Source organism: Benincasa hispida, chromosome 5 (assembly GCF_027475165.1).
Source record: "Benincasa hispida cultivar pf3 chromosome 5, pf3_genome.v1.1, whole genome shotgun sequence".
Lineage (NCBI taxonomy): Eukaryota > Viridiplantae > Streptophyta > Magnoliopsida > Cucurbitales > Cucurbitaceae > Benincasa > Benincasa hispida.
The window spans coordinates 51,102,371-51,113,952 of NC_143482.1; the positions used below are offsets into that span (position 1 = coordinate 51,102,371).

Genomic DNA, 11,582 nt, shown 5'->3' on the forward strand with positions numbered 1-11,582 from the left:
ATGGCTCCCAGGCCCGACGGGCTACCTTGGGCCCAATTTTTGTGTGCTAACTGGCAAAAATTTGAAAACGGACCCAAGGCTTTAGAACATAAAAAAAACAAGTCGTGCATCAAACGATTTTGGGAATAGAGCTTGGTGCCCAACTTGTGGGGAGTAGAAATATTGATATGTCAATGGATTTTTTTTTTTAATTTTTTTTTAGCCAATATGTGGTATTAGGATTTAACTAAAACAATAGTAATAAATAAATAATGTTGTGAAAATTCATGATATGTTCATAAATTGGAAACCAATAAGCAATTTGTTTGTTCTTCCTTTTTATCTTCAACCACGAGAAAGAGATTGAATGATGGGCAGAGCATTTGCATATGACTTTTGCTTTGCTTTCATATAATTTCGTTTCAGAAACCAAAATTCAATTCTTCCATTAGGAGAAATCAACAATGGAACGGCACGTACGCCTTTTTCTCAACAAGCTCTCATTTGCTTCCATTGCCATTGCTACTCTCACCTTCATCTTCCTCTTCCTCCAAACCCCACAAACCTGCGTTCCCCCAAATTCCCCTTCAAAACCCCATCTCAAATTCCCCAAATCCTCCTGTGATTCCACTCCTCGCGAGCTCGTCTCCATTGACAAGAAGAACAAGCGTCTTTGGTCAACCAACGACTGGCAGAAGAAGCTCTCCTCCTTCATTCAATTCTTCCATGCCATTCGAGATCTAGGCCTTCTCCACAACCACACCAAAGTCATCTGCGTTTCCGCCGGAGCTGGCCACGAGGTCATGGCGCTCTCTCGTATGGGAGTCCTCGATGTCACCGGCGTCGAGTTGGTTGATTCGCCTCCTTTGGTGAGTCGTGCTGATCCACATAATTTGCCCTTTTTTGATCATGTTTTTGATTTGGCGTTTACTGCTCATTTGGCTGAGGCGTTGTTTCCGTCTCGATTTGTTTCTGAGATGGAGAGAGCTGTTCGTCCTGATGGTGTTTGTGTGATCGTTGTTGAGGAATGTGGTGATGATGAAGTTAGGGACATTGTAGGGTTGTTTATGAAATCGCAATTTGTAGATTCGATTAACGTTACGTTAACAGGGTTGAAAATGACTCGGATTCTAATGAAAAGAAATTCTTGATAGAACAATGTTCGTACGATTTCTTAATTTCGATTGCGATTTTTGTATTGAGATTGTACGAATGAAACCCTAAATGTACAGAAAATGCAGGTTCAGAATTTCCTTTTTAATGATTTTGTATATTCATCATCATCCTGTTTCATTACAATCTGAGTTCCGAATCAGAACAGATGTTCTAGTTCTATGGACGGATTGAATTTCCACTAATTGAAGCAGCGATGTCATCTTGATGAATGAGGTAAACCGACGATCTCAAGCGACCGAGAAATTCCATGGATTACACAGTTCCCTGATCGGAAAATCTCTGGCGAGACAATCTCCACGCCGTTAACGACCACCGTTCCTCTCGGAACCCGAACTCCTCCGAGGATCTCGAGATCTTGACCGGAGACGAGCGTCTTGAGCGAAGTTTTGGCCGGCAACGAAGCGAGGGATTTGTATGTAACCATTTGAGGAACAATATGAAGCCTCACAGCTCGATTCAGAACAGGCGATGGAGATGCTACAGAGGCCAAATTCGGCGGTGCAAAGACGGTAATCGATTTCAATCCTTCGAATTCTTGAAGAATCCCTTCAAGAACAGATTGCAATCCGATTGCATAAGAAACAAACCCATTTGCACTAAGCCACCGTATGATTCTTCTCCATTCAACTTCAACCCCAACAACCCCATTCTTGGTTTCAAGAGGATCTGAAATTACAGTGGCATTTGAATCACAGAACGGCGCTTGAATGAAGCTCCATCCCTGACGAACATCAAGAGGATCAAGAGGAGAAAATGGGCCAAGAACTCCATGAATGGAAACATTCCCACCAAGAAAAATATCAGGGTCAGTGACAAGAACATGATTGATCTCAACCAATCTAGCAGTGGAATTCATTCTAGTGATAGCAATTTTCTTTGGCATCAAAAGGGTCGGGAGACAGACCCCTTGAGGCTTCTTTAACAAGTCAGCCATGGAAAGCTTGGAAGGGGAAGTGTGGTATTGGACGAGATTCTTGAGAAGCCATGGAGGGAGGGAAGTATTGGAAATGGCGGAATCTTTAATAGCGAAGATGGTGGAATTTTGAGGGGAGAAGAAATGTTCAGGGGAGACCTGAAGAAGTGTGGCAATGGTGTTGAAACCGGCTCTTCTTAAGGCTCTTGATGCGTTTAAAGAGAGTTCGTCGGCCATGGCTTTGTTGGGTGGAGTTGCAGAGTGGGAAGTAGTAGAGTGCAGAGCTGTAGTTATGGCGAAGAAGGCTAAAACTACAGAGATGGAGAAGACGATGGGTGCATGCCACCATTCGAATGAACACTTAGCCATTTGATTGAACGATTGATTTTCACCGCGTTCCAAAACTGAAATTCTGCACAGAAATCAGAAGAAGAATGCTATTTTTCCTGGTTTTGGAGGGAAACGTTGATGATGAGAGGCCTAAGCCCAGATATTTCTGTATTGGATAATAACCCAATAAGAGTTGGGCCTCAAACTTTCTGTCTCGGCCCAACATAAGCCCGTTTAGAAAGTTCGAAAATTTTCAAATTTGATAAGTAAATATATTAGTTTAAATTACGAATTTCATTTTAATTGTCTTAAAAGTCCCCAAACTTTGAACTTTGAAATTAACATACATTTAGGTATTGTTGTTATAAAATAAAGAAAATACATAATTTCGGTTTTGTTATGATTTTAGAAGTCTTCATTTGGTTTTAGAATATTATTTTAATCCATATATTTTGGGATTCATTTTGCTTTCATATGTAAAACTAGTTCTCCTTATCTCATAGTCTTCAATCACAATGTAACCTTTTCTAATTCTCCTTGGAGTTGTGCTATTGATTTTGAGAGTTTACAAATTTGTTAATTGGGGTTCAAACAATCAAAAGTTTCCTCATTCTCAAATTGCTAGGGTTTTTATATTAAACCTCTTCCTTATAGGTTGTGAAGATATAGTTAAAATATCTTTTCTTATTTTAAAATTACTAATATTATTATTAAACTCATTTTGGTAAACTGAAAGATTAAATTTAAAATTTAGTAAAATCACAGTGACTAAATATAATAAAATTTAAAGTATGAAAACTAAACTAATATTTTAATCGAAAAGGAAATATTGAATAAAATAACAATTAAACGAAAATAAAAATTGGAACATAGTTGGTAGGGTAGGGCAAGACAGAATCCGTTGGCCATGGCAGCAGGAGACAAAGCGAATGATGATTTGAAGGCCATTTGGCCACTCTACTTCAATAATCAATACAATTATACAATACAACTTAGTAGTGTTTAAAAAACCCGATAATCCGATCAACTCGAACTATCCAACCCAAACCGTAAGGGTTGGGTTGAGTTAGATTTTATTTTGGATTGAATTGGGTTAAAAAGGTTAAAAAATATTAAATTCGAGTTGGGTTTGGGATTACCCCATTTCAGGGTCGAGTTAACCCGACCCGACCCGAATATATATATATATATATAAAAGTTAAAAAAAAATCAAATTAAAAATATATATATATAAAATAAAAAAATAGAACCGGTGACCTAATTCGGCCCAACCTGAAAATTTTGGATTGGGTTGACCCTCCAAAAAAGAACTTCATTATTAGCCAATCCGAATTTTTAGGTTGGTTCACAAAAATCTTCCAATCCGATTCAATCCGAACTATGTACACCCCTAATACAACTTTTTTAAATTAAATAAAGCTAAGTCAAGAGCTTCCAAGTATTAAAATCTTCCGCGTTTTTAGGCTTCACACCCAATGGAAACTTGGCTCTAGTAAAAACAAATTAGAATATTCTCACTAAAGATTTTATAACATTTATTTGGAAATTGGTATCTTTTTTCTCTCTATTACCTTCAGAACCAAACAACAGTCATCACCACACAACAATCTCCAAATTTTCCACCAAAAATTTATGACACAATTTAAGAATCAAAAGAATATATTTATATAAACATGAGATTTCTGTAAGGAAAAAACTAAAAATTGGGATCAATCTCAATGAACCGAATCAACCCCATCTCTTTTTCTAGTAACCCGAATATAACAAAAAACAGCTGCAAAAATTGCCGTTACAAGGCCGCCGATGATGACTCCCCCGCCGGCCACCGACTTATCGCCGTGGTGCTTTCCCAGCCGCCGGATCTCCGGCGCCTCAGCCACTCCATACCCTTCTCCGGTCCCGGTCTCCAATGGCTCCGGCGCCGCCGACTCTGTTGTTGTGGCAATCGAAGCCATTGCTTGAATCAGCAAGATCTCGGCCACAATGAGGCAAAGAAGGCAAAATTTGGTCATGGATTGGAAACGAAGAAGGTTTTAGTTAATTTGAAGAGGTTTGCGAATATGGGTTTTTCAATTTGAGGGAAATTTTTTTTGGTTGGGTTGAGATTTGAGGATGAACTTTGAAGAGGAGGATTTGGTCTTGGGGTGTTAAATAGAGGAAGTTTAAGTCATAAGTGTGTGTTGTTTTGTTGAGAATTGTGATGGTGGGTCCTCTGAGTTTTGTTTTTATGTTTTAAAGTACGTTTCATAATTGATATAGGGATTTTGATTTGGTGGAGGCTGTTTACTCCCAAGAAAAGCAATACGCGTGGAGTCAGTAGAGTAGCTTTCAATTATATAAATTTGTAGTTTAGATTTTCTTCCAAATAATTTAATAGTTTTCAATTTAGTCATTCATAATTTTTTTAACTTAACGGTAACATCACCATAGCTCAAGTTATATAAATCTTCTACTACTCATTTTGAGATTTGAATCTTGACTCGTAAAAAAATTAGTTTTAATTTGTGTTAAAAGGATAATAAATGACAAACAATCATCGGAGTTAAAACAAGTACCACCCTTATAAACAATGATAGAAACCCACTAAGGAAGGGACTATCAAAAACTAGAGGTCACACATCTTTCACAACTAAAGGCGATCATCCAAAAAAGAGTTCACACACGCCTCTCAAGCCAAACAATCAGCAAACTTTATTGCACAAACGGTCACAAAAAGAAAACGAAACAATACCCACTTTGCTTGCTTGAAATCAATTTCATCATCAAAACACTATTAATCGCAAAAAGTAGTATTATAATTGTTGAGAATACAATCAAAGTTATCATAAATATGTGAAAGGATCGTTGCTTCTAACCATAGTCTTGTTGAATAATATCATGTTCCATCTCAAAATTAATTGGCTATGACAGAAATAGCTCTCATTATAAAGATTGTGAGGTACCTCTATCTTTTCATCATGAGAACCTAAAAAATATATATGATTGGGTAAAATAATAAACAGAAAAATGGGTTCTTGAATGTAAATAAAAAATAGCGTTTGAATAATTAGTAAGATTTAAATATATATATATATATTCTTAATACAACAAGTGAGAATATGGACACAGAGGAATTTAGATTTGAACCTTTTGAAAAAAAATAAATACATCATAAATTAATAATTAGGTATACTTACTATGACAAAACCAAATTTAAGCTAAACTCACACCAAATTAATTAAATTGATAATCTAGTCATGATATTAATTAAATGTGACTTATAAACTAAGTATAGAAATGAAAATTAAATTTCACTTGACCATGTCGCCCCTATACTGTGTAAATAGTGGAATTTATTCTTTGGAAAGCCAACTTGAAGGTTTGGTTGAATTGAAATTCAGTCAAAGAAAATAATTGATATACTTTTTTCGTTTTATATAAATGCCAATATGGTTTTTAGTTGTGACAAATTAAGAAACTATAGGTAGACCCAGTTGGAGTTTACCGTTAAAATATAGTTCCTTAGCAAAGCAAAGCTAAGGCATGTCTGTCAACTCAAACTTCTTATAGTTTCAAAATAAATAAATAAATCCTATTATAAATATTATAATAATATATGCCTAATATTTTGTATTCTAAAATCCATGTTTCATTTTTCATGTTGTCTATATACCTTCTAATTATTTATGTTTGGTGTCCATGTAAGACCACATTCTATTTGTCAAATTGTTTATAATTAGTGACACTTTGCGGTTTGAAGGGATATGCACATTTTGGTGATAAATCTATTTTATAGTTCCATTTTAATTTTCACATTTTCATATTTTCATATTTTCATAATTATTTTTATTTTTATTTTATTTGTTTATTATTATATTATATTTTCTCAATTTTCGTGTTCCCGTTGTGCCTCGTTTTGCTCCTCAGTTTTACAACACATTATCCACACGAGCTTTTATCGATTCCCCATTGAAGGTACGTCTTAAAGGTAGGTTGTTTTTTTTTTCCTCTTTATTATAATTAATAAATTAAATGTTATTTTGCATATTTGGTACATATTAAATTTCTAATATAAATATAGTATTTTGTGATGGTGTTACCATAACAAATCTTATGAAACTAGAATTCACAACTATTGACACTAATGACAATAATTATTTGTCATAAGTGCTCGATACCGAAATCTAATTTGATGTTATGAACCATGAAGAGACTATTAAAGAAGAAAATACGACATCCAGTCAGAACAAAGCAAAAGCTATGATTTTTCTTCGTCATCGTCTCCACGAGAGATTGAAAATGGAGTATCTTGCGACTAAAGATTCATGTATCTTGTGGAAAATTTGAAAGAGATGTAAATCAAAAAACAGTTATTCTTCCTAAAGTTCGTTATGAGTGTACGCAATTGAGGCTACAAGATTTTAAATCAGTAAGTGATTACAATTCCGCATTATTTAAAAACCAATTCAAAATTGTTATTATGCTAAGAGAAAATTACTGATGTTGATATGTTAGAGAAGATATTTTCTACATTTCATGTCTCGAATATGCTCCTACAGCAGCAATATCGAAAGAAAAGCTTTAAACAGTATTCTGAATTAATTTCATATCTTTTTGTGGTCGAACAAAATAACAAGTTATTGATGAAAAATCATGAATTTCGACCAACCGAAAACTCTATTCCTTGAAGTGAATGCTGTGAATTTTAATAATAATGGTCGAGGTAGTGACCGTGGTAGAGGAAGAAATCATTTTTCTTTTCATGGTGGACGTTATAATCATCCAAATTTCAAGAGAATCACATAAAATGGTCATCATAAAGAAAAAATTTCACAAGATAAGAATTCAAAAGGTGATAAATAAAAATGCTTCTGATGTGGTATGACTGGACATTGATCACATATTTATCATACATCGAAACACTTAGTTGATCTGTATCAAGCTTCCCTGAAGGAAAAAGGGAAAAAATGTGGAAGCAAGTTTTGCATATCAGGATAATATATTTGACCCGTCCCGTATGAAAAATTTGAATGTGACGAACTTCTTTAAATCTTTTGAAGAGAAAATTGGCACAGTTGATGGAACATCAAGTGTTTCTCTTGACTTTGAGAATATCTAGAATTAATGTTGTTTTTTTAATCTATCTTAATGTTTTTTTTTCTTAATTAATGTTAACCTTTGTATATTCCAAATGTTGTTTTTCTTATTGTAATTATTTTCTTTTAATGAAGAAACATGGATCATTTTCACATGTTGAATGATTAAAAAATGAGCAAAGAAGATTTATGTTTGGAAAACAGCGCAACTATGTCTAGTTACAGTGCAACTACACATGTAATACTTACAAGTAAAAAAATATTTTTCTAAATTGACAATGTTGGAAGCAAAATTCAATACGATATCAGGTTCTACAAATTTAATTGAAGAATTTGGAAAAGCAAATATTATTTTGCCTAGAGGAACAAAATTTAAATTAACAATGCATTGTTCCCTAGTCAATCAAAGAGAAATCTTCTAAATTTTAAAGATATATGTTGTACTAGTTATCATATTGAGATTGATAATAAGAATATTATAGAGTATCTTTATATAATCTCTACAGTCTCAAGTGAAAAACATATATTGGAAAAGTTGTTTGCTTTATCTTCTAGATTGTATTATACTCAAATATGAGTAATTGAAACATATGCAACAATGAATTTGTCATGAATCTAGATATATATACTATTTTGCATGACAGATTGGGTCATCCAAGGTCTATAATGATGAGGAAAATTATTGAGAATTCAAATGGACACCTATTGAAGAGCCAGAAGATTCTTCAATTTAATGAATTATCATGTGATGCTTGTTCTCAATGCAAATTAATAATTAGACCATCACAAGCTAAAGCGGGAACTAAATCACCTGTATTTTTAGAACGAATTCATGGTAATATATGTAGACCTATTAAACCACCAAAATAATCATTTAGATATTTTATGGTATTAATAGACGCATCCAGTAGATGGTCACATGTGTGCTTATTATCAAGTCAAAATCTTGCATTTGTAAGATTACTTGCTCAAATAATTAAGTTAAAAGCACAATTTTCTAATTATACAATTAAAACTATTCGTCTTAATAATGCTAGTGAATTTACTTCCCAATCTTTTGATAATTATTGTATGTCAATTGGGAAAAGTGTTGAATATGTTGTAGCTCATGTTCATACACAAAATGGTTTAGCATAATCATTTATAAAACATTTGCAGTTAATTGCTAGACCATTGCTTATGAGAGCTAAACTTCCTACATCTTTTTTGGGACATGCTATTTTGTATATAGCGTCACTTGTACACATTAGGCTAGTAGCTTATCATAAATACTCATCAATATAATTAGCTTATAGCCATGAGCTAAATATTTCCCATTTGAGAACTTTTTTGGTGTGTAGTATATGTTCTAATTGTTCCACCACAACATACTAAGATGGATCCTCAAAAGAGGTTAGGGATATATATGGATGTGATTCCCCATCAATTATTAAATATCTTGAACCCCTGATGATGGATGTATTTACTGCACAATTTGTTGATTGTCATTCAACATTAAGGGTAGGAATTAAGAAGTTAGAAAAAGAAATTACATGGAATACATTGTTATTGTCTCATTTAGATCCATGTACAGATCAATGTGAGCTTGAAGTTCAGAAAACAATTCATTTGCAAAATATAACAAATCAGTTACTATATGCATTTATAGATGCAAAGAAAGTAACTAAGTTACATATAACAATTGTAAATGTTCCACCGAAAATTGATATCCCAACACAACAATTAATGAGTCTAAAACACGCTAGAAGCGTGTTAGACTAATGAGTTCCAGAGATAAAAATTCTAAAAAAGGAACAATAACTAATAGTAAAAAAGACTTGGTTGAAGATGTAAATACCCATGAAGAAATCCTTGATATGACTAGTTAGGAAGGTGAAATACCTAAAGATAATAATGAGATTCAATACACTATGTCATGATAGAGAAAAGATGAAACTGAACTATTGTAATTATTGACAACATTTTTGCGTATAATGTTGCTCTTGATATTATATATGAAAATGAGGATTCTGAACAAAATCAGTTGAAGAATGTCGACATAGAAACGATTGGCTTTAGTGGAAGGAAGCAATCGAGGCAGAATTAAACTCACTTTCAAAACATCAAGTTTTTGGACCAGTTCGAACACTAGAAGATGTCAAACCTGTGGGATATAAATAAGTACTTGTAAGGAAAGAAATAAAAATAATGAGGTCATAAGATATAAAGCAAAACTAGTTGCACAAGGTTTTTCACAAAGACCTGGTATTAATTATGAGAAGACATATTCTCCAGTGGTGGATGCAACTACACTATTTAATTGGTCTGACTATGTATAGTCTGAACATGTATCTTATTGATGTAGTCACGACATACTTGTATCGATCTCTTGACAATGATATTTATATGAAAATCCTACAAAGATTTAAGATATCTAGAATAATGACATTTGTATGGATCTCTTGACCAATCCTACTCTCCAAATTGCCTATAAATAGTGACATTTGGTGGTTGTAAGAGATATGCACATTTTGGTGAGAAATCTATTTTATATCTCTATTTTAATTTCCACATGTTCATATTTACACAATTTTGTTATTTTTATTTTATTTGTTTATTATTATGTTATATTTCTAGGTTTTTTTATCTCCTCTGTACATCGTTTCGCTCCTCAATTTCACAACAAATCCAAACTTCTTATACTTATTTTCAGGAAAAAAATCCTTCATTTTCTTCTACTTATATATTTATGGATACCTAACTTAAACCCTAAATTGCAAATTATGCTCTCGTTCTTAATTCACCCAAAAAAAATCACTATACTAATAAGTAATAAGTAATAAATTTATCGTCCTTAGTTATATACCATAATTATTTTCCTCTTCTAGTCAAATGTTTTCACTTTATATTAACTTAATTCAAATATTTATTTATTCATTACAATCAGCTTTGGATTTTTTTTTTCTAAAAAAAGGAAGAAATTGTTATCTATTTTCTATGTTTTAAAAAACAAAAAACAAATTTTGAAATTAAACTTATAAACAATACTTTCTAGGTTCTGTTATCTATTTTCTATGTTTTAAAAAACAAAAATAAATTTTGAAAACTAAAGAGTGGTTTTTTTTATTAAAAAAAAAAAAAAAATTGTTTTGTTTTTAGAATTTGATTAGAAATTCAAATGTTTCCTTAGGATAAGTGAAAAAAATATAATAGAAAAATGGAGGAAACAAACATAAATTTCAAAAATGGAAAACTAAAAATGAAATCGTTATCAAACTATATAAAAATTTAGTCCATGCACTTTAAAATTTTGCAATAGCTTGATCCCTAAAATGCAAAATTCTCTCAAATTTTAGCATGTAATGACTTAAATCTTGTTCGACAATGATTTTAGTTTTAGTTGCTTGTTTTTAAAATGTATACCCATCATGTCACAATTTCTTTTCTATAGTCTTCACATCTCTTAAAAAAATAATTCAATTTTTATACAAAATTTTCAAAAACTATTAGAAATTAGTTTATATTTTGTTATAAATTTTGTTATGAGGGTAGTTAAATGGTTAGTCATTATTGAAATATGCCTATTTATAGGCCTCTTTTGGTTAATAAATGCACATAGCATATTTATTTACTCTGCTTTAATATGGTATCAGAGCAAATTAAAACTTTTTTTTGACTTTTCGTTCTCCTTCTTCGTCCGAAACGACGATCATGACCAGGTCCGACGACCCAACCTTATTTGGAAACTCCAACTCCATGGAGAATGTTCGAGCTTCCCCATCTTCCATTCTTGAACAATATCAGAAACCTTATTTTCTTCATCCCTCAGACAGCACCAGCCTTGTGCTCGTTTCCAATCTTCTTACAGAATCGAATTACGACTCATGGAGTTAGGCGATGAAGATCGGGCTCACTGTCAAGAATAAACTCGGCTTCATCAATGGTGAAATCCCTCGACCTTCCGGTGAGTTACTCAGTTCTTGGATCATATGTAATGGCGTTGTCACCGCGTGGATTCTTAATTCTCTTTCCAAAGAGATTTCTGCTAGCATCAACTTCTCCGATTCCGTTCAAGAAATTTGGACTGATCTGCAAGAACGGTACTAGCGTAAAAATCGACCAAGAGTCTT

The 11,582-nt window shown here is 32.9% G+C and overlaps 2 protein-coding genes across 2 annotated transcripts; one reads left to right on the forward strand and one right to left on the reverse strand.

The window, feature by feature from the left end:
• Positions 1 to 426: 426 nt before the first annotated feature.
• On the reverse strand, positions 427 to 2,437 carry FLA21 (FASCICLIN-like arabinogalactan protein 21 precursor). The gene has a single exon (XM_039030895.2). The coding sequence runs from the start codon at positions 2,435 to 2,437 to the stop codon at positions 1,352 to 1,354; it is 1,086 nt and encodes a 361-aa protein (XP_038886823.1). The 3' UTR covers positions 427 to 1,351.
• LOC120077056 (uncharacterized) lies at positions 444 to 1,240 on the forward strand. Its single transcript, XM_039030896.2, has one exon. It carries the CDS (start codon positions 444 to 446, stop codon positions 1,128 to 1,130), a length of 687 nt encoding a protein of 228 aa, XP_038886824.1. The 3' UTR covers positions 1,131 to 1,240.
• Positions 2,438 to 11,582: the final 9,145 nt, after the last annotated feature.